General features: G+C 37.5%; 2 protein-coding genes and 1 long non-coding RNA gene across 6 annotated transcripts in view; all 3 read right to left on the bottom strand.

The window, feature by feature from the left end:
• The window catches only part of LOC131101920 (tubulointerstitial nephritis antigen-like), a 29,640-nt gene extending 21,426 nt beyond the window's left edge, over nucleotides 1-8,214 (bottom strand). The window contains exons 1-3 of one of the 4 annotated variants that reach the window (XM_058047328.1): nucleotides 8,152-8,214; nucleotides 7,955-8,045; nucleotides 7,026-7,196 (exon numbers count right to left, since the gene is read on the bottom strand). The gene's annotated coding sequence lies outside the window, so the exon portion shown is untranslated. Of the gene's footprint in view, nucleotides 1-2,143; nucleotides 2,289-7,025; nucleotides 7,197-7,332; nucleotides 7,497-7,954 lie in introns of those variants that run through there. The other 3 variants (XM_058047327.1, XM_058047330.1, XM_058047329.1) reach the window with 3 other exon arrangements.
• Nucleotides 8,215-8,550: 336 nt separating this feature from the next.
• Nucleotides 8,551-11,436, bottom strand: LOC131101818 (uncharacterized). Its single transcript, XR_009119315.1, has 3 exons — nucleotides 11,380-11,436; nucleotides 9,560-9,642; nucleotides 8,551-9,481 (listed from the first exon to the last, which is right to left on the bottom strand). It is a non-coding gene; the product is annotated as an uncharacterized LOC131101818 (long non-coding RNA).
• A 559-nt stretch (nucleotides 11,437-11,995) lies between these two features.
• The window catches only part of LOC131102098 (potassium voltage-gated channel subfamily KQT member 4-like), a 47,470-nt gene continuing 34,620 nt past the window's right edge, over nucleotides 11,996-24,845 (bottom strand). Inside the window, exons 11-15 of the mRNA XM_058047588.1 lie at nucleotides 22,462-22,688; nucleotides 22,294-22,393; nucleotides 17,457-17,588; nucleotides 17,252-17,390; nucleotides 11,996-14,444 (exon numbers count right to left, since the gene is read on the bottom strand). Coding sequence (XP_057903571.1) covers nucleotides 14,232-14,444; nucleotides 17,252-17,390; nucleotides 17,457-17,588; nucleotides 22,294-22,393; nucleotides 22,462-22,688 — 811 coding nt within the window. The 3' untranslated portion in view covers nucleotides 11,996-14,231. The remainder of the gene's footprint in view (nucleotides 14,445-17,251; nucleotides 17,391-17,456; nucleotides 17,589-22,293; nucleotides 22,394-22,461; nucleotides 22,689-24,845) is intronic.

Below are 24,845 nucleotides of genomic sequence, written 5' to 3'. Positions count from 1 at the left end.
AAGAAGAGTCCATAGTGCATAGACTGAGCTAAGTGTTGAGTCCCCCTGCATGCTCCGCCCCCTTTCCATTTTGTACATTGTGTACGGGTGGCTAACATAAATAGCATCATTAATTATCCAATCAGATCCCGCAACACAATAGGACCTCCGGCACACCAAGTGGAGCTCCGGAAAAGATCTTTGCTCTGCTGTTTTCTGCATGACCGTGCCTTTTGTTAGCCAGCATATGGCTTTATGGGATGGGCAGGGCCGCCGTCGCCGCCGCCACTGCTAGCTTTTTTTTTGCTTTGTTTTGTTTTGTTGCAATAAAGATTTAGAATACAAACAGGAGTCGTATTAAAGTCTAGCATAATTTAGCCGGATGCTACGTCGGACTAAAGAGCACACTTTATAGCAGCTATAGCTTAGAAGACACACTGGACTGTACATGTTTACAATCACTGACTATCAACACACACCTTGCTATGCTTGCTAGCTATGCTTGCTAGCTATATTATTTATAATAACACTAGCCGGGCCTTTATGACGGCACAGGTGCTTTAGACTGTATTGTTATCAGGCACAAAGGGCACACACACACACACACACACACAATGCACTCAGTAACCTCTTGGGAAAAAAAAAGCACCCGCATTATTAGAAATCACGGTTCTGTGCCCCCCCCACGCCTACAAAGTAAACATAAAGCAATAGCATGTGACATACAGACGCCACATTCAAGTACTTTTTCAAGGTCAGTTTTCAAGCCCCTGACACAAAAAGCCATGAATGATCAAAGTATACAGTATACTATACTGTACTATATTATACTATACTATACTATACTATACTATACTATACTATACAGGTGTTGGCATACCTAGGGTACCATAGGGTTTATGTTTCATACACCATGTACACCTTTGGATGTTTGCCGTATAACTACAACATGACTTTTTGATAATAAATAAATTGTAATATAATATAATATTATATAATATAATTTAAATAATATAATATAATATAATAAATGTAGAATAAATTTCTACATTTTATTTGATTCACTTCATTTCTGGCACACATAATGCCAAAAATAAAAAAATAAAAAAAAAGATGTCACCTCAAAAGGACATTTAAAATATGCTTTCATTCCTCTGAAAAGCATTTTTATATGTATTTTCCATATGTGATGCATATTATTTGGATTTTTACAAAAAATATACACTGAAACATAACGTGCGTTATTTTTTGCTAATGAATTTTTATTTTAACTGCTGTTTTATATATTTAATGTATCATTTACTCCTTTTGCATAAACTTCGTTTTAGGTATATAATTATACATTTCATTTAATGTACCTACAATCATTTGATTTCAATGTTATTTAAATCATATATAAAATGCTAAACCATTACATATTATTTATATTATTTACATAAATACTTCTAGTACTATGTATGCTTCAAATGAGGGTTTTTTTGCAATTAAATATATATATTCTAACTGTTTTGTAATTTTAAAAAACATCACAATATATTTAATGGCTATTAAATAATGTATAAAATGTATTCATTGGACTTATTATATACATGTATGTATTTGTTTTAATGTGTCATATATATGTTTTATTAATTTTCAAATATTGTAAAATAAATATATATTCTAACTGTTTTGTCATTTAAAAAAAATCATGTAAAAAATACATTTAAAAAATTCAAAATAAAATCAATATATTTAATGGCTATCAAATGATGTGTAAAATATATTCATTGGACTTATTATATACATTTATGCATTTGTTTTAATGTGTCATATATATATGTTTTATCAATTTTCAAATATTATAAAAATCAATCTATATTCTAACTGTTTTGTCATTTTTTAAAAATCATGTCAAAATATATATTTTTTTAAATTAAAAAAATATCATGATATATTTAATGGCTATGAAATGATGTGTAAAATATATTCATTTGGCTTATTATATACATTTATGTATTTGTTTTAACGTGTCATATATTTATCTCGTATTTAATGTAATATCTCACATATAACTCTGACTGTAAACAAACAAAGCGATAGAAAAAGCGATAGAAGAATGCAAGGATGCACCTGCCCATGTTGTCAAGTCATGTGTAGTCCAGCCAAGTCAAGTCAAATTTACCTGGTGATAGGATCCACCTCTGAGTGTAATCCAAAAGTGAAAGTTGTCCTTGGCAGCGGTTGGCGTGTAAGAAGGCCTTTTGGTCTTTGGTCTTTGCGTGTGTAAAAGGATCTGCTCAGTTGGACTTGAGCCTTCTTTTTATACAGGCGGGATAGTCACGCCCCCTTGACCCCCCCCCCCCCCCCAGGCCTCCCACCACCCCCGCGGCCATACTCTCCTTCCTCTTTCTCTGAAATCCCACCAAGTCCGCTCTCACCTTCCTACCACCACACGTCCACAAACACCAGGAAGAAAAGAAACATTCTATTCTACATTGTTGTGATGTCACTGACTGGAAATAGTGACTAATGCTACAGCTAGTGCTCCATCTAGTGGCCGTCTGAAGTATGACGACACAAGGAAGCTACCAGAAAAGTTATCCAAATACTAAAAAAAAACACAAAAAGGGTAGAGCAACTGTCTATATATCACATTCTAACAACAAAATATCTAAAAACAATTGATTTAGGTGTCTAGTGTGCAAAGCTACGTGGTTAGCCATGATGCTAATGCTAGGTTAGCTCCCAGGTGTAGCCATATTTAGGTAGTAAAGTGAAGCAGAATTATTTGTAAGGACATTACAACATTCATTTCTCAAGTCTATTATTAGCATCATGTCCACTGTATGCAATTTTCCCCCATTTTTGTTTTTTATATTATTATTAAAATATAACCCAAATATTTTAACTTTCTTCTTAAATAATCTTAATAAACTTAAATAATAATAAATAATAAGTAAAATAATAATAAAATAATAAACTGTTATTTTGACTTCTCATTATATTTTGACCTTATTTCCAAACTATTTCAACTTTTTCCACATCCTCATTTCCCCAAAACATTATTTTATTTTTGGTTTGTTTTTCATAAAAAAAAAAATTAAATGCAATAATAAATACATTTCATATGATATCGATATCTATATATATATATATATATATATATATATATATATATATATATATATATATATATATATATATATATATATATATATATATATATATATATATATATATATATATATATATATACACACACACACATATATAATAAAAATATATTTTATCTTTAATTTTATTTTTCTTCTTTCTTTTGCTTCTTCTTTTTTCCATGCTTATTTATTGTCATAATATTCAGAGTTTTAAAATTAAACAGAGTAAAATTTTAACTTTTTTTAATTTTTTTACTTTTCAATAGTTGGACTATTCTCATAAAATGACAGCACAGCTTTTTTTCCATTCCTGCTGCCCCCCCGCCACCATTTAAACTTTATTCTTGTCAATTTTTTTCAAGTAGTTATGATTTTTTTTGGAGTATCAAAGAACTTTTTTCCCCAACCCAATTTTCTAAAAATGTCAACATTACTTTTGTTATTTTCAACTTTTTGCGACTAAAAGGTTATTTTTAGTACGAGTTTATTCTCATACATTGATGACTTTATTTTGTAGATTACAACCTATTTGTCTAAAGGCTTTCCTTTTTACTGTCTGTTTTTTTAGATTTCTTGTTAAATTATGTTTAGCTTAGCTTTAAGCTTTTAGCTTTAAGTTACTTTAGCGCTCATGTGTAGGCATACTTAGCCAATAAAGTTGTGTTGAATTATTTCAAAAGCCGTTCTAAGAACATCAAAGTTTTTTTGTCTTAGCTAAACTGTTTTTGATGATGAATGTTGTTATGCCAAAACATTAGCTGTGTGGCTAGCACGTTATCAGCAACGTCAACAGGAAGTTTTTTTTTTTTTTTTCTCGATCAAGTTACGATGAATGACACGGAAATAACGTTATAAATTGTAAAGTGATGATGATTGATTTTTAAAAATTGATGAAATAATGAAATGATTGCGTCCTTTGAGTGATAGCAAAAAAAAGCAGCAGCTGTTGTGTTGCCACCAATCAATAATTGAGGCACAACAAGGGGTCATTTGGGTGGGGGGCACACGGGGCGGGTCCAAATATCTTGCTCGGAACAAAAGAAAGCATGAAATAGAAGTAGAAGTCCAAAGAAAAAGCTAAAAATGTTAGTTTTGGAGGATATGAGATGATGTAGGTGTGACTAATGAGGTGTCCACTTCAAGGACGCTTTGTAAAAATGGCCTTCAGAGTCACGGGTTTGGATTTTATTAAGGATAATAACAATGGCTGTTCAGGACGCTTGTGATGAGTCTTGACTGATTGCGCAAGCATCCGTGATGACGGTGGCGGGGGGGGGGGGGGGCAAAGAGCCTCGGGGTTAGACCTCCACCCTCCTCATCCTCGGTCGCCCCTTCGGCTTGACTCATCCAACAATTGCAAGTGAATCACCAGAGAGTCGGACAGGAAGTGTAGGAGTGCTGTCAGCGTATGGCGTACATTCCATACGCACACGTTGGCGATACGCTGACTCACACGTCAAACATACTGCTCTTCACAAATAAATACTCCACACGACGCCAGAGGGGGGCAATAAAAATGCCCCCCCCCCCGCCCCAGTCACTGTGGTTTTGTTTTTACTTGTTGCATCTATATATTTGTATGCATACTACGTACATTTGTATATGTATTTATTGAATATAGATTGGCATAACTATTTTATTATATGGATAAATAAATCTTTTATTTATTCATATTTTTCGCATAATTTTTTTATTTCTATTTTTGTGTGTAAAAAATAAAATTAAATGTGCCAGGAATTTAAAAAATATATTTAGTTTTTTTTGTATAAAATATATTTGCGTAATTAAAAAAAATATATTTTCCTTGTAAAATTTGTAAAATGTGAAATTTGCTGTTGTTTTTTTTAAACATATATTTATTTTTTGTTATTGTTTTTTTTATTATTAAAAAAATATGTTTTGGTATTTTCTCTATGAAAAAATAAAATGAAAAATTTGCAAGGAAGTACACTGGCTTTCTGGGATATTGCCCATAAAAAAAATAAATAATACAATAGAAAAATATTAAAAAATAATAAAATAGAACAAAATGTATACAAAAATATATGATAAACAATTATTTATGAATGTGTATGTATGTATGTATGTATATTATATTGGCTGCCAATCCATTAAAATATTTGATTGCAATTTTGTCCATAGTTAACTCAGAATTAATCACATTTAATCACAGATAGAAATTTTAAAAAAATTAATCGGAGGGCTGCACGGTGGACGAGTGGTTAACGCGCTGGCCTCACAACGAGGAGACCCGAGTTCAATTCCACCCTGCAGAGTTTGCATGTTCCCCCCGTGCATGCGTGGGTTTTCTCCTGGTACTCCGGTTTCCTCCCACATTCCAAAAACATGCTAGGCTAATTAGCCACTCCAAATTGTCCATAGGTATGAATGTGAGTGTGAATGGTTGTTTGTCTATATGTGCCCTGTGATTGGCTGGCCACCAGTCCAGGGTGTACCCCACCTAGAGCCCAAAGACAGCTGGGATAGGCTCCAGCACGTAGTAGAAAATGAATAAACGAAAATGATTGACCAATTTTTCCGGGATGAGACCTATTTTTTTCCCTCCCCAGGAAGGAAGTAGTGGAAGAGAAATACTGTACTTGTAAAAATATCTCCTGTATGTACTGATGGATGTTGCTGTGTATCTCTGAGGCCTAGCGTGGGCAACAAGAGCACACCAGCTCGCTGTGGAACAATCGTGTCTTTCTCTCACTCCCCCCCGTCGGGCTTCGGGACGTCCCAGCAGCGGCAGCGCAGGCTTCCAAGGAGCGCTCGCCATTCCTGCAATTTTCAGTGAAGTCGCTGTTTGTTCCAAGGACATTGTGAGAGTAAATAAACTCCCACGTGTTCCTGGTGTTGATGGGAAGCACAGACCTTTCACATCCATGGATTTGTTTTTTTTTTTTAAAAACGACATACTAACCCCTTACGTTTTTTGTCAAAAAGCGCAAAATTAAACACTGGCATTTTATGCCGTTTTTGGGTCCTCCTGGGGCCCCTTATGCGTGTGTGTGAGGTTTCCCCTGTTTTTTTTCACCAGAAAAGTGCATTTTTTCAAGTTGAAAAAAACTAAAAAAAAACGACATACTAACCCCTTACGTTTTTTGTCAAAAATCGCAAAATTCAAACTATGGCATTTTATGCCATTTTTGGGTCCTCCTGGGGCCCCTTATTAGTATGTGTGAGGTTTCCCCTTTTTTTCACCAGAAAAGTGCATTTTTTCAAGTTGAAAAAACTGAAAAAAAACGACATACTAACCCCTTACGTTTTTTGTCAAAAATCGCAAAATTAAACACTGGCATTTTATGCCGTTTTTGGGTCCTCCTGGGGCCCCTGTTGAGTGTGTGTGAGGTTTCCCCTGTTTTTTTTCACCAGAAAAGTGCATTTTTTCAAGTTGAAAAATACTGAAAAAAAACGACATACTAACCCTTACGTTTTTTGTCAAAAATCGCAAAATTAAACACTGGCATTTTATGCCGTTTTTGGGTCCTCCTCGGGCCCCTTATGAGTGTGTGTGAGGTTTCCCCTGTTTTTTTTCACCAGAAAAGTGCATTTTTTCAAGTTGAAAAAACTGAAAAAAACGACATACTAACCCCTTACGTTTTTTGTCAAAAATCGCAAAATTCAAACTATGGCATTTTATGCCGTTTTTGGGTCCTCCTGGGGCCCCTTATGAGTGTGTGTGAGGTTTCCCCTGTTTTTTTTCACCAGAAAAGTGCATTGGAGGCAAGTACTAAAAAAAACTGAAAAAACTGGAAAAAAAACGACATACTAACCCCTTAGTTCCCAAAGAAACACTGAAAACTACTTTAGGAATTATTGCAATCATCGCTTTCATTATTATTCTCACGAGGTCAGTTACATTTGGTGAAGAAATGGTCGTATGAGTTGTGAGTGCAAGTTCAGTACCGGGGAAGGAGAGTGCTACTTTGTCCTGGGAAGAACACAGCGTCCCTGGGGTAGGCTCCAGCCTCCACGGAATCCCAGAAGAGGATGGATTCAAGCTGTCACGTTGGCGTAAAGCCGGCCATTCTGTCATCCTCTGGTCGGCCTCACGTTGAGTCAAGAAAGAAAAGAATCCTAGAGACAAAATACACAATTATTTTCATACATGTTCCATATATAAAAGCTATATTTTTATTTGAGGTTGGTTGCTGAAAGGTGACTTTTGGTTCCTTTCTGTCACGTTTGAGTCATAATAATTGTGAAAGCTCACACTTTCTCAATCACCCCTGCTGACATCACGACAGTCTCGTCATCAAAACTGGAATTGGTTAAAAAAGGAATAAGTCTAAATTCCACTCTGGTCAGCAAAGTTCTGTCCCGTTATGAATGACAGACAGAGGTCACAGCGGGGTGTTGCAAAAGATGACACTTTGCTGAGGCTAATTGACTTTTTTTTCAAAAAACATTGTATTACAAACTTCGGCTATTTGACTTTGGTTACCAGTTACTTCCTGGTTTAAAAAAAAACAACAAACATGACTTCCTGGTAGTGTTGTGACGTTCACAAACGATTTGATTCTTTTGAACGGCTCATTACTACGAACGATGGGAACCGTATCGCTGGGAATTGTACAATGGGTAATTCAAAACAGTGACGTCACTGTCAAAGCAGAGTGTTATAGCGCCACACTGTGGAATATTTACAATGAATCCAGATCAGACTTTAAAAGGTTATAGTCAGTATTTCAGAATAATTCAAACTCATATTGGTGGGATATCTAAATTCATTTCTACCAGTGATTATTTCCATGATAAAAACGAGTTAAGGCCAGACTGGCTTCTTAAAACGTAACAAATATAAAAAAAACAGCTCTTTGAAGGGAACGACTCACCAAGATCCCATCTCTACTTCCGGGTTTGAGATCCATCAGGCGGGAACACTTCTTCTGTGACTCAAATGTCAACAAGAGAAAATAAATTCCTCTAAAAAACATTGTGGGGAGTCATGTTAGCGTTTAACCGTCCCGCATCAATTCCGAAGAAGAATAATTCCGCAAGATTGAAGTGCTAGTTGTAGTTTTCAACTCACTGGGTCTCTTTATTCAACACTGACACAAATACAGCCATATGTGTGGAACGCTGAACTCCGGTCCGTCACTTTTTAGAAGTCCGTGTGAAACCCAAACAACAATAATAATTCCTAGTGTGTGAGTTGTGTGCAAGGAGTGGTGGTGTCTTTAATGTCCCTTCTCAGCTGCCGTAGCGTGCGTAGTAAAGTTGCACAGTGTTGTCCAAGCCCATGTGATGAAGCAATAAAGATTAAATATAAAAAAATGAAGCAATAAAGATGGTTACTACCGAAACTCAGACAAGTCGTGCAGTCTGTAATAAACTTAGATATATATTTACATATTATTTCACACCACTAAAACAAACATTGATTTTTTTTTTTATTGCAAACATCAAAACAGTATAAACAGAATTACAGGAACATAAAAGTGCAATTCTACAGAAAAATATAAACATAAATAAGAAAATTAGTAATAACAATGAAAGGGATATTGCTTGAAAATAAGAACAAAAAAAAAATAGAAAACTGCTTGCCAACCGCCAATAAACAACAGAAGAAGAAAAACACCACGAAGAACAACTTTCCATTTGAGCGGGTACAAGATACCTCAATTGGATTCAGGAAAGGAATATTCCACCCCCGGGAATACCATTATATGTTCATTCGGATTGGCATTTTTTGGGGGAATGAGGTGTATACAAAGGTTCAATTCTTTCCCTTTGAGCAAATAAAGCAATGCAATTGTAATATTCAGGTCCATGTATACGTGGCTAATTAGAAATATTTGGTTGCTTGATAATCTGTCATAGAAAAGATGAAATCAATGAAAGAGTGCAGGGTCAAATGTCTTTAAAATATTTTTCAATGTGCCTGTGAAAGCACATGACTCATTTTTTGTGTGATATTTTTGGAGTTTTCCAGGACAGGAAGTGTTTTTATATTCCATTTGTGTCCTTTATCATCTGTTTATTTGACTTAAAAGTAGAAAACCACGCAGGCTGCGCTCTCAGACTGTTTTGTTTTGCCAGTTTGGAAGACTTTCATGGCATTCTTGGACTGTATCTGGCGTCATGGAACCGTGTCATGTGACCCGGAGCGTCGCCATGGACACGAGGACAAACAGTCCAATCCAGAGCGTCAATAAAAAGCTTTTGTGCGGCGTGTTTTCCACCCAAAAGTTGAGCCAGACGCTCCTACTCACCGCTACCGCAATCAAACAAGCGGCTCCCTTATCTCCGGCCTTGCTCTCCTCCACCTGCGCTTTCTCGGTGTCGTCTTCGCCGTCCTCGGCGTGTCCCCGCACGGCTCCTGCGGGATTCCCAGCATACTTCAGATAGACTATCTCCATCTGAGGACGCCACAAAATAAACAAAGATTGTCGTGCTGGGAAGCAGACACAACAAAAGCAAGCACATTCTTACCCTACCTGACACAGGAAGTATTTCTCACACAGGCACTGGACTCGAACCCTCACCGTGTAAATAGCAAGTACCTGCAGCTTCTCTTTGCCTCCAACAGAAAGAACAACCATGTTGGTGTTGATGTGACGCACAAACGTTTGACATCCACATTTTTTTAAACTGTCAAGTACAACTCGTTCAGCACCAAGGACGTTGTTAGAATCCCAAACAAGAGGTAAACAGAGTTGATGATGCAACTCTCCACTAATGCATTTCACTTCAGAGAAGTTCCAAGACTAAGACTGGTTATTAAAACCACCACAAGGTGTCAGAAGTGACTTTGATAGAAGCTTGGAAATGGAAAAATCACACACAACAGGAAGGAGGAAGTGACGGACCGTCTAAATCAGGGGTTTCAAACATGCGGCCCGTGGGCCAAATGTGGCCCGCAGGACACTAGTTTGCGGCCCCCGCCTTGATATGAAAGTTTAATGTTAGTTTGATATGGATGCTGTATGGTATCATGTACCCAGAAAAAATTATTACGTTTGATTCATGTTCATGTTAAAGGTTAAATAACTGTTATAATAGTTATCCTCCCTATCCGTGTGGAAGTGGTAAGTTTTGGGCTTTTTTAAGTTTAAAGGAAATAACTTGAAGGCTACCGTTTAGGTCGCTAGCTCTCTAGTTTGCGAGTTAGCATGTGTCTCAAGACCCTGCAGTTGCGCAATATGTTGTAAATAAAAAGAGTATAAATGTGACTATAGTCGTGTTTTGTCATGTCTACAGGGCTCTAATAATGCTTTGTTCATTTTAATCTGAAAAAATAATTTGTCTACCCACCAACTATATGTGGTTTCTTAAGTTTTTATTATTTGCTGTTTTATTATTATTGATATTATATTTATTTATTACTGATTGATTTTCTTTATTCTTGATTTGTTTATTTTCCATCTTATTTTGTGCAGAAAAATAAAAATTAAGATATTTGAGAACAGTGGAATGTTTTATCAGAGCTTTTCTTGTAGAAAATCGGAAACAAAGCACTGAAAAAGTTTGTATATTTTTCTGTTTTTAATAAATGCGTTTTTTTTTGTTTTTTTTTAAACCTGATGTGGCCCAGTCTCACCCAGACCCCAGCTCCAGTGGCCCCCAAGTAAATTGAGTTTGAGACCCCAGGTCTAAATACAGTATCTCAATCGATTGACAGCCCTAACACACACACACACACACACATATATATCTATCTATTATTATTACAATTATTTCATTAGTGATGGCCAATTTGACATAACAAACTAAGAATCAAGTTCTAAACATAATTAATGTGTTTTTACTCACCTTTTGTCTATTTTTCTTTCTACGGCAGCTCTTTCATCATATGCAAATAACATGCAAATGAGCCAATAGTATCTTTCTCGGACAGCCAATAGCGACTTCTCTTACTGGGGAGTTGGCACCAATATGGCTTCCTCCCCCTCCGACGTTACAAACCTGGCTATATTGTGTCCGTTCGTCCTGACTGAATAATTCCCTCTTTAGGTGTTTGTTCCAACAGAGAAGTAGTGTATGCTTATGAGCGTGTCTTTCAATATTTAAAAGTGTTGTGGAACGTGTATGTGTTAGAGTTTAGGTGTGCTAATCGGGTACGAACAAGCTTATGCTAAAGCTAACTACTGTAGCAATGTAGCTTGATGAAAGATGGTGTCCGTTTGTCCCCATTCATGAATCTCCCTTTTTATAGGGCGTATATATCATGACGTGTTAATAGTTAGCATTGTGAAAGAAAGGACTGACAATATACCTACACGTCAACAAGAGATGCTAAATAAAGGATCTGTGTCACCTTAAGCCGATTGTTGTGAGTGACATCCGAGAGACCGCCGCCATCCGGCTGGGAAATTCATCTTCAGCGGAAACGCCCCTCTCAGTTGTGTATATAACGTGTATTTTTTTTACTTAAAAGTTGTTTTTCAGTAAAATCTTTAGTCATTTTCTGGCAGCGTCAATTGTTTTTTTTGCCACATAAACGACCTAATGATCAAGAACCGCCGTCACTAAGAGTATTAATATACAAGGGTGCCCTCTGGTGGTCAATGTTATTATCACATCACTCAATTCCTTGCTCGCTGCTGTGTTGTGTCTTCCGTATCTCCAACAGATAGCTGCGACTTCCAGACATTCCTGGGTTGTTACGTCTTCAGGTCTCCATCCTGGTCCTAAACAACTAAAGTTGGACCATCTCCCCCACCCCACAACCTTAAAACACACTAAAACTGTCCCTCACTGCTCATAACATTAGGTACAGTTCACACAATTTGCTGCTTGTAATTGTCAGTTAACACAATAAAGCATAACAGCGACACCTAATGGTGAGATATGGAAATGACAATATAATAGGAATAAAAGACAATACAGTCCAAAGATCTTTATTGAAACAAATAAATTAATCAATTAATCACGTGAGCTACTTCTAGCTACTCCCGGGGGGGTAGGGTTCAAAGGTCAATCAAATTGACAAAGGTTGCTACATCCTGAAGGTGGAAGACTCTGCTAGCTTAGCATTTATTGCTTTGTGCTGTCAGTTTGTGGTGAAAGGACGACAAATAGCGAGGTCAAAGGTGGAATGTCAAACGGCGGCAAGTCAGTGAGTGATGAAGGTGACGAAGAGGAGGGGGAAAACGACGTGCAGAGTGAAAGAGAGAGAGAAAAAGAGAAAGAGAAAGAGAGAGAGAGCGGTCATGCAAGGCATTCAGTCAGGCAGGCACGGTGCCTTGGTAGTAGCGCCCTCTAGTGGCCTCAGAGGTAGTTGCGGCATGCCTGTGATCCAGCGTCCTCCTACTTCCTGTTGTCATTTGACACGTCGGAACTTTTCCTAGAGCTGATTAGACAGGACGTGATGACACCTCGGGCACTTTATTAAGGACACCTACACAATCCAATGAAACGGAAGAATAATCCTACATATTATGTAGCGCTATTACCTATACAATACGTCATATATATACTGTAGTTGACCCACGTGACCACACAGTGGGACACACTGTGGTGGTTATTTCCTCAAATAGTGTGTACTTCACCTTTGTAGTAGTACAGTACCTATGTTTTAAAACAAAACTTTTTTTTAAATAATATATATTTTTAATCGAAAATGCATATCAAATATTTTAATGACATTTCATTTTAAATAATAGATAATATTTATAATATTTATAATAGTGGAGTGGGTTCATTTACAAGTATGATGAAGGTAAGGCTTTTATTACAGAGGAGGCCTATGCTTGAAAATAATATATATTATATATTATTATATATAGTTATATTTATATAATATATAATATTTATATTATATAGTTAAAAACAAATTAAAATAAAGAGGTTTTAACACATTTTCCCACATATAAAAAATATATAAAATAAAAAAAAACATAATAATATATTATTATTACTCGTACTTCGGTACATTATTAAAAAAAAATATTTAAAAAAAACAAACTGTATTATGGAAAGCAGGAAGTGAACAAATGTAACAGTTACTGATTGTAAAAGTACCAGATGGAGGGGTAGGATTTAATTAGCTTTGCTTCTTCCTACTCCTTTTGGACAAAAACAACACATACTGTATAAATTACATGAAATATAGAAATATGAATAGTAGAGAATCCATATTTTGTATTTCATATATTATTATTGAAGTATCGCAGTATAATGAAACAAAGGTTAGCAAGTAAAGGTAAGGCATTCATTATGGAGGAGCTCTAAAATCCATCCATTCATTTTCTATGCCGCTTATCCTCACTGGGGTGGGGGTATGCTGGAGCCTATCCCAGCTGGACTGCTGGCCAGCCAATGGCAGCACACATATATACGTAGACGTGTGGCCTACATGCTAACCACTTCTCCACCGTGCGGCCTTGAAGTACGTTTATAAAAATATTTGTTGTCATAGTGACGCAGTGCAGCTGAACGGTACCGCGAGCTACAAGCGAAATTCTACAAACGGTCAACCGGGCGGCTCCCATCGCGACGGACGTCGTATTGGATTGTGCAGGTGTTCCTAATAAAGTGGGGGGGGGGGGTGAGACACCATGCCAGGAAAGAGAAGAATGTGCCATTTTCATTGATCCTCTTGAGGAAGTGCTGACGCGTACGTCGAAAAGGAAGACATATTTACAACGTTAAAAATCCAACGCACGGTCAGAAGATGGCGGCGTCTGTTTGCTGAAGGCACACAGATCCTCCCCTTGTGCATCCCGGGCCCGAGCGAGCCCTTCCTAAAAGCTTCTACGTCATGCAGCACGGTGCATTCTTCTTCATGTTCTTTCACACGTCGGGTGTGATAATGCCGCTACGGTACGTAAACACGGAGGTAGACTCCAGCGTGCACGGGCAACGATGCACCAAGCAAACGCGGACTTTTGTCCTTGTGAATGTGCTTCCATTCAGTCATAATTCTTCCCGTGTTCACCTTGAGTACCCTTGGGAACTTACCGGAAAGAATGGGGACACGGTCTGCACCAAACTAGCTTTGCTAATGTTTGCTAGATGTAACAAGCAAGGCTTGTCAGGGGGGTCCAGTGGAGCCCTCTAGTGGCCTCTGGCTGCAGCACTCATAAGGATGCAGGACGCAGGGTTAAAAAAAATAAAATAAAAATAAAAAGATGAAATAAAAATAAGGAGCCTGCCGTAGTTTCCCGCTCACTGCGACTCCAAGTTGCAGCTCTCCGACTGGGAGATGGTGTTGAGCGTGTTGGCGGACGGGAAGAGGTCTCTTTGGTCCGTGGGGCTGTGGTAGTCTGAGGTCAGGTCCGGGTCCAGCAGGGTGGACAGGGTGAAGTGGGAGGAGCCTTTCTTTAGGCACTGAGAGTAGAAGTTGAGCAGGAGGTCCAGCTTGTTCTCGATGGACTGAATCTGAAAGGATGTACCGGGGGGGGGTTAGGTCCCAACCACAATCAGCAGGGAAAAGCATCTTCCTGGTAAATCAGACTGCAATGGTGGTACAGTTCGAGGTTAGCACCATGACCTTAGCACGTCAATCTTTTACCCAAACCAAAACATCAGAGTAGGTAAGGCTTGACTTATTTATCTTGGTGGTTAGTTTGTGTCTTCCTGGTAAATGAGTCCATAAAGGTGTTACAGTCTGGGGTGATTGCACCTCCTGCTGCATACCTGGGCTGTCTTCAAAACACTGCACACCCATATATTGGCCTTAGCGGCAAACAAAAGTTGGGTTTGAGGTCAGAAAAAAGGACTTGTTTTTGTGCTTTTTCCTGGTAAATGAGGCTGCAGTGGCCTTCCAGACATACATATGTTTTAAAATGCATCTCAATATTGGCTTTTTGTCCTAACACAAATTGGGTTTTAGGTCACAAAAAGTGAAAAATCTAAATGAAAATATTTTTCCATGGTGGTTTTCCTGGTAAATGTGACTGCAGTGGCCTTCCAGACACACATATATTTAAAATGCATCTCTATGTTGGCCTTTTGTCCTAACACAAATTGGGTTTTTAGGTCACAAAAAGTGAAAAATCTGCATAAAAATATTTTTTTTAATGGTGGTGGTTATCCTTTTTCCTGGTAAACGAGGCTGCAGTGGCCTTCCAGACACACATATCTTTAAAATGCATCTCTATATTGGCTTTTTGTCCTAACACAAATTGTGTTTTAGGTCACAAAAAGTGAAAAATCTGCATAAAAATATTTTTTATGGTGGTTTTCCTGGTAAATGAGGCTGCAGGGGCCTTCCAGACGCACATATCTTGAAAATGCATCTCTATGTTGGCCTTTTGTCCTAACAGAAATTGTGTTTTAGGTCACAAAAAGTGAAAAATCTGCATAGAAATATTTTTTAATGGTGGTTATCGTCCTTTTTCCTGGTAAATGAGGCTGCAGTGGCCTTCCAGACACACATACCTTTAAAATGCATGTCTATGTTGGCCTTTTGTCCTAACACAAACTGGGTTTTAGGTCACAAAAAGTGAATGAGTGTTTCTCCATGGTGGTTATCGTCTTTTTTCCTGGTAAATGAGGCTGCAGTCGCCTTACCATTAGGGGTTATAAGGCCTCCTTGTACATAAGGTCACATTACATCTATATATTTTCCTTTTGTCCAAACAGAAATTGTGTTTTAGGTCACAAAAAGTGAAAAATCTGCATACAAATATTTTTCCACGGTGGTTATCATCCTTTTTCCTGGTAAATGAGGCTGCAGTGGCCTTCCAGACGCACATATCTTTGAAATGCATCTCTATGTTGGCCTTTTGTCTTAACAGAAAATGGGTTTTAGGTCACAAAAAGTGAAAAATCTGCATAAAAATATTTTTTTATGGTGGTTATCGTCCTTTTTCCTGGTAAACGAGGCTGCAGTGGCCTTCCAGACACACATATCTTTAAAATGCATCTCTATATTGGCTTTTGTCCTAACACAAATTGGGTTGGAGGTCACAAAAAGTGAAAAATCTGCATAAAAATATTTTTTTATGGTGGTTATCGTCCTTTTTCCTGGTAAATGAGGCTGCAGTGGCCTTCCAGACACACATATCTTTAAATATATATCTCTATATTGGCTTTTTGTCCTAACACAAATTGGGTTTTAGGTCACAAAAAGTGAAAAATCAGCATAGAAAAGGTATGAGTGTTTCTCCATAGTGGTTATTGTGCGTTTTCCTGGTAAATGAGGTTACAATGGCCCTACCGTTAGGGCTTATAGCGCAAATTACATCTATATATTTTCCTTTTGTCCTAACAGAAATTGTGTTTTAGGTCACAAAAAGTGAAAAATCCACATAAAAATATTTTTCCATGGTGGTTATCGTCCTTTTTCCTGGTAAATGAGGCTGCAGTGGCCTTCCAGACACACATATCTTTAAAATGCATCTCTTATATTGGCTTTTTGTCCTAACACAAATTGGGTTTTAGGTCACAAAAAGTGAAAAATCTGCATAGAAATATTTTTCCATGGTGGTTATCGTCCTTTTTCCTGGTAAATGAGGCTGCAGTGGCCTTCCAGACGCATAGATCTTTAAAATGCATCTCTATATTGGCTTTTTGTCCGAACACAAATTGGGTTTTAGGTCACAAAAAGTGAAAAATCTGCATAAAAATATTTTTCCATGGTGGTTATTGTCCTTTTTCCTGGTAAATGAGGTTACAATGGCCCTACCGTAAGGGGTTATAGCGCAAATTACATCTATATATTTTCCTTTTGTCCAAACAGACATTGTGTTTTAGGTCACAAAAAGTGAAAAATCCGCATAAAAATATTTTTCCATGGTGGTTATCGTCCTTTTTCCTGGTAAATGAGGCTGCAGTGGCCTTCCAGACACACATATCTTTAAAATGCATCTCTATATTGGCTTTTTGTCCTAACACAAATTGTGTTCTAGGTCACAAAAAGTGAAAAATCTGCATAAAAATATTTTTCCATGGTGGTTGTCGTCCTTTTTCCTGGTAAATGAGGTTACAATGGCCCTACCGTTAGGGCTTATAGAGCAAATTACATCTATATATTTTCCTTTCGTCCAAACAGACATTGTGTTTTAGGTCACAAAAAGTGAAAAATCCGCATAAAAATATTTTTCCATGGTGGTTATCGTCCTTTTTCCTGGTAAATGAGGCTGCAGTGGCCTTCCATTTGGAGGTTACAGCGCCTCCTGGTGTGATGGCATGCACTTGTGTGTATTTTTCTATGTATGTCGCTACATGAAGAAGACTTTTACCTGTTTCTCCACTTTGACCACGCGCCCCATCATGCTGAGCTCGTCCAGAGAGTCCAGCTCTGGCGGCGTTTTCTCCCCCTTTTCGGACCGCGCCTTCTTATCGGGCTGCACCGCCCCTCGCCCGATGATCTGGTCCACTCTGGCACGACACAGACCACGGTTGCCATGGCGTCATGTGGAGAGATGTGCCGTACGAGATCCTTACCGCATCTGCAGGCTCTTGATGCGTCCCAGCATGTCCAGGTGTCCCGCTGAGTACTGCTCGATGACGTCCTTCACGTCGTAGGGACGCAGCGTCTCCTTGAACTTCCTCTTGGCCACCAGGAACTTCAGGATCCTACACGCGCACCAAAAGGAGCGGCACAATGAAACAATGGAGGAAGCGTAATAAGATTAATTACAGTCACGCTGACCTTCGCCTTCACAAACGGTAGCGTCAAAAAGAGCCGACGCGCCGTGATGAGACATTTACCTTATCGCCGTTTGCTGTGTCGGCAAGTGGCGACACGCACACACACACACACACACACACATAACATAAATAACACAATCACCCAGCTCCACTCGTTGATATTGATATGATATGTTGTGATATTAATATCTGTGCTTCCAGCCGTGCGGTCAGCATCCGTGTTTCTTTCCCTTTTTTCTTTTGGCCATTCAGCATTTGGTTTTCCCTCCCCGGAGGTGACTGATACTGCCTTACCTGCACACGCTTCCAAATTCTACACAGGGACGGGAAGCCGAGGCAGCAAATATACTGCAACCACATCATCAGAGTACACACTTACAGATAATAAATGTACTAAATATACCGCAACGTCATCAGGCCGCGCGTATACGCGTACCGGATGGACTAAATATACTGCAACATCATCAGGGTACACATATGCATACTATGTGTACCAAATGTACTCACATATACGCATACTAAATGTACCAAATATACTGCAACACCGTCCGAGTACACATACAGATACTAAATGTACCAAATATACTGACATATACACATACTGAATGGACTAAATATACTGCAACATCATCAGGGTACACATATGCATACTATGTGTACCAAATATACTCACATATACCCATACTAAATGTACCAAATATACTGCAACACCGTCCGAGTACACATACAGATACTATATGTACCAAATATACTGATATATACACATACTGAATGGACTAAATATACTGCAACATCATCAGGCCGCGCGTATACGCGTACCGGATGGACTAAATATACTGCAACATCATCAGGGTACACATACGCATACTATGTGTACCAAATGTACTCACATATACGCATACTAAATGTACCAAATATACTGCAACACCGTCCGAGTACACATACAGATACTAAATGTAGCAAATATACTGACATATACACATACTGAATGGACTAAATATACTGCAACATCATCAGGGTACACATACGCATACTATGTGTACCAAATATACTCACATATACCCATACTAAATGTACCAAATATACTGCAACACCGTCCGAGTACACATACAGATACTATATGTACCAAATATACTGACATATACACATACTGAATGGACTAAATATACTGTAACATCATCAGAGTACACACAAATATAGTAAATGTACCAAATATACTAACATATACACATACTGAATGGACTAAATATACTGCAACATCATCAGGCCGCACGTATACGCGTACCGGATGGACTAAATATACTGCAACATCATCAGGGTACACATATGCATACGATGTGTACCAAATATACTCACATATACGCATACTAAATGTACCAAATATACTGCAACACCGTCCGAGTACACATACAGATACTAAATGTACCAAATATACCGACATATACACATATTAAATGTACCAAATGTACTGACATACACAGACTAAATGTACCAAATATACTGCAACACCGTCCGAGTACACATACAGATACTATATGTACCAAATATACTGACATATACACATACTGAATGGACTAAATATACTGTAACATCATCAGAGTACACACAAATATAGTAAATGTACCAAATATACTAACATATACACATACTGAATGGACTAAATATACTGCAACATCATCAGAGTACATATACAGATACTAAATGTACCAAATATACTGACATAAACACATATTAAATGTACCAAATGTACTGACATACACAGACTAAATGTACCAAATATAGTACTGCAACACCGTCCGAGTACACATACAGATACTATATGTACCAAATATACTGACATATACACATACTGAATGGACTAAATACACTGTAACGTCATCAGAGTACACACAAATATAGTAAATGTACCAAAAATACTAACATACACACATACTGAATAGACTAAATATACTGCAACATCATCAGAGTACATATACAGATACTAAATGTACCAAATATACTAACTCATACACATACTAAATGTAGCAAATATACTGCAACACCATCCAAGTACACATACAGATAGTAAATGTACCAAATATATCGACATATACACATACTAAATGTACCAAATATACGGCAACACCATCAGAGTACACATAAAGATACTACCAAATGTACCAAATATACTGCAACATCATCAGAGTACACATACAGATACCACTAAATGGACCAAATATACTGCAACATCATCAGAGTACACATACAGATAGTAAATGGACCAAATATACTGACATATACACATACTGAATGTACCAAATATACTGCAACATCATCAGAGTACACATACAGATACTACTAAATGGACCAAATATACTGCAACATCATCAGAGTACACATACAGATACTACTAAATGGACCAACTATACTGCAACATCATCAGAGTACACATACAGATACTACTGAATGTACCAAATATAGTGCAACATCATCAAAGTACACAGAGAAAGTAAATGTACCAAATATACTGCAACATCACCAGAGTACACATACAGATACTACCAAATGGACCAAATACACCGACGTATGCACATACTGAATGTACCAAATATACTGCAACATCATCAGAGTACACAGAGAAAGTAAATGTACCAAATATACTGCAACATCACCAGAGTACACGTACAGATACTACTAAATGGACCAAATACACCGACGTATGCACATACTGAATGTACCAAATATACTGCAACATCATCAGAGTACACAGAGAAAGTAAATGTACCAAATATACTGACATATACACTTACCAAATGGACTAAATATACTGCAACACCATCAGAGTACACATACAGATACTACCAAATGTACCAAATATACTGCAACATCACCAGAGTACACAGAGATAGTAAATGTACCAAATATACTGCAACATCACCAGAGTACACATACAGATACTACCAAATGGACCAAATACACCGACGTATGCACATACTGAATGTACCAAATATACTGCAACATCATCAGAGTACACAGAGAAAGTAAATGTACCAAATATACTGCAACATCACCAGAGTACACGTACAGATACTACTAAATGGACCAAATACACCGACGTATGCACATACTGAATGTACCAAATATACTGCAACATCATCAGAGTACACAGAGAAAGTAAATGTACCAAATATACTGCAACATCACCAGAGTACACGTACAGATACTACTAAATGGACCAAATACACCGACGTATGCACATACTGAATGTACCAAATATACTGCAACATCATCAGAGTACACAGAGAAAGTAAATGTACCAAATATACTGCAACATCACCAGAGTACACGTACAGATACTACTAAATGTACCAAATATACTGCAACATCACCAGAGTACACGTACAGATACTACTAAATGGACCAAATATACTGCAACATCACCAGAGTACACATACAGATACTACCAAATGGACCAAATACACTGACGTATGCACATACTGAATGTACCAAATATACTGCAACATCATCAGAGTACACAGAGAAAGTAAATGTACCAAATATACTGCAACACCATCAGAGTACACGTACAGATACTACTAAATGGACCAAATACACCAACGTATGCACATACTGAATGTACCAAATATACTGCAACATCATCACAGTACACAGAGAAAGTAAATGTACCAAATATACTGCAACATCACCAGAGTACACGTACAGATACTACTAAATGGACCAAATATACTGCAACATCACCAGAGTACACATACAGATACTACTAAATGGACCAAATACACCGACGTATGCACATACTGAATGTACCAAATATACTGCAACATCATCAGAGTACACAGAGATAGTAAATGTACCAAATATACTGCAACATCACCAGAGTACACATACAGATACTACTAAATGGACCAAATACACCGACGTATGCACATAGTGAATGTACCAAATATACTGCAACATCATCAGAGTACACAGAGATAGTAAATGTACCAAATATACTGCAACATCATCAGAGTACACAGAGATAGTAAATGTACCAAATATACTGCAACATCACCAGAGTACACATACAGATACTACCAAATGGACCAAATACACTGACGTATGCACATACTAAATGTACCAAATATACTGCAACATCATCAGAGTACACAGAGATAGTAAATGTACCAAATATACTGCAACACCATCAGAGTACACATAGAGATACTAAAGGTCCTGGAAGGTCATATAACGTGACCTCCAGAAGTACACATTCAGCTTGTGTAGGATCCACACAGTACTTCTTGACAAATGACATCAAATACGTTCCCAAGCAAATAAAAGTAGGAGAAAAACCCCAAAGTAGAATAGAACCTCCCAGAGGACCACGAGATGCCTCCTGCAGCTCAGGTGAGAACTTTGTGCTGAGTCCATAAAGTGTGTAGTACTGCGTTGTGTAAAGTGTTAGCATAAAAAAGCTAGTCAAAGATCCTCTACCGGACAGGAGTGCACTGCTGCATCAGAAAGGAGCGCCGACTTTAGGAATCGAGCACGAGAAGGCTTCATACGGGAACTTGGGAATCTACTAAGAAGTACTGCATACTGCCTTGGCGGAGGTCTTGCGGAGCTTAGCGGTAAAAGCGGAAGACGTCACCTGACAGCGCGGATGAGCGTCTTCACGGCGGGGATGACCTCATCCATGGCCACATCGCAGTAGCCTTTGTCCTCCACGCTGTCCTCGCCAAGCCCGTCCACTGTGAAGACATTCACGGGGGGAGTCAAAGGTCAGCATCGGGTCAAAGGTCAAAGGTGAGGTGCGTACCGTAGGCGGGCGGGCGCGCTTTGAGTCGTAGCGAGGTGCGGAAGCGCGTGCGGTCGTTGAAGCTCCAGCTCTTCTGCACCTTCCCGGGGCTCCCGGCCTCGGGGACGTTCTCCTGGCTGGGCGAGCGCCTCACGGCGGGGGCGGGCGGCTGCGGCGACGTCTTGCTGCGGATGGCTTGGCTGGACCGGGAATTGTTCATCCTGATGCGATCCCGGAAGCCTAATTTACTGCTGGCAACCGAGACGGGGACAATAAGGAACCCGTTGGACCCATGACCACCCCTCCGCCCCTGACCCCGGACCCCCACTCCATGTCCATGCCGCTACTGGGATGTTAGTTGTTAAAGTGGGAAAGCGACCAAACAAGCAGAGAACGTCAGCATCAGCACCAAAAGCAAACATCTTCCAGTTGATGAGTCACCATGGCGACCGCACTGATGCTAATAATTGGATTATTTAGCGCAGCACCGCACTCAGCAGCAGCAGGGGGGGGGGGGGAAAGTGGGAAAATGGCATGGGAATAAAAAACACGCTCTCTTAATCCCGCCAGTGGAGCGATTAAGCATCCAAAAGGCGACCGGCGCCACAATCACAACGTCCGAGTCATCACGGCAACACTCAACAACAACGCAAGCTAGCCACATCCTGCGACACGCCGTCACGCATCCATCGGCACACGCAGGCAACGCACGCATTTTATTCTGTTACATTCCTTCCTGTTTGTGTGTGTGTGTGTGTGTGTGTGCATGTGTGTGTGTGTGTGATGTCTTTCATGTGAGCTGAAGCTGCACAATCAAAGTTCAAGATGGCCGTACTATGCTAGCTTTCATTGGTTTCATTTACTGAATAAAAACATTTCATTACTAAATATTATATTATATATATTATATATAATTTCATATATAACATATATATTATACAATATAATATTTAGTAATGAAATGCTTTTATTTAGTAAACAAAACCAATATAATTATATTATATATAATATATATAATAAAATACTTTATTAAATTATAATATATTATATATATATATATATAATTATATTATATATATTATATAATTTTATATATAACATATATATTATACAATATAATATTTAGTAATGAAATGCTTTTATTTAGTAAACAAACCCAATATAATTATATTATATATAATATATATAATATATATAATAAAATACTTTATTAAATTATAATATATTATATATATATAATTATATTATATAATTTTATATATAACATATATATTATACAATATAATATTTAGTAATGAAATGCTTTTATTTAGTAAACAAAACCAATATAATTATATTATATATAATATATATAATAAAATACTATATTAAATTATAATATATTATTGTATATAATTATATTATTATATCATATTATATTATAATATAAAGTATAATATATATAATATAATACTATATTATATTATCATATATATATTATTATATTATATATAATATATATTATATATAATATAATTATAATATATATTATTATATTATATAAATATTAGCTAAATATATCTTTGGGTGAAATGCAATGGATAGCTTTCATTGGTTTTATTTACTAAATAAAAGCATTTCATTACTAAATATTATATTATATTGTATAATATATATGTTATATGTTATATAAAATTATATAATATATTATATAAAATATATATAATATAATGTAATATATTATATATTACATTATATTATATAAATATTGGCTAAATATATCTTTGGGTGAAATACAATGGATGATTGCATCATCCATTCATGTATGTATGCTGGAGCCTATCCCAGCTGCCTTTGTACACCCTGGACTGGTGGCCAGCCAATGGCAGTCATTATAGAATTATGATATCATATTATTAGATATTCCATGATTATTGAATGCAATAAATGTAATAAAATACATTTGTAATGGAAACTATTGTTTTCTAACAACACATTATATGACTATATGATTTTTTTTTTTACATTTACGGGAGTCATGAATGAATTGTCCATTGTGGCCTTTTCCACAAACGACTCTCTTCCGCTTTTGAATGGCCAAGAAGGCGTTTTCATGGTATATTTGATATTTGGTATGTATTTGGTGGAAAGCTTTGTTCCTATGTGAGTGGACATGGCGTTAGACGCCCCCAGGAAGACAAAGCTAAAGAAAAGCCACGATGGTGCAAACACAAAAGATTGGAGCACTTAAGAGCTTGTAAATAATAAAGCGGCAGCAAAGAGCGATGCATGCTGAATGATTCATACGCTTCATGGCCTCCCATTAGCGCCCAGTTAGCTGGCATGCTGGACCGCTCACGCTCGTACAAACCACCCACGGCTTCCCTTCACCTCAAAGGCATGCGTTATGTTTTAGCGCTTGCGAT

This window comes from Doryrhamphus excisus, chromosome 14 (assembly GCF_030265055.1).
Source record: "Doryrhamphus excisus isolate RoL2022-K1 chromosome 14, RoL_Dexc_1.0, whole genome shotgun sequence".
Taxonomy (NCBI): Eukaryota; Metazoa; Chordata; class Actinopteri; order Syngnathiformes; family Syngnathidae; genus Doryrhamphus; species Doryrhamphus excisus.
The sequence above is the reverse complement of the archived record's forward strand: the minus strand, read 5'-3'. Positions and strand labels throughout refer to the sequence as shown.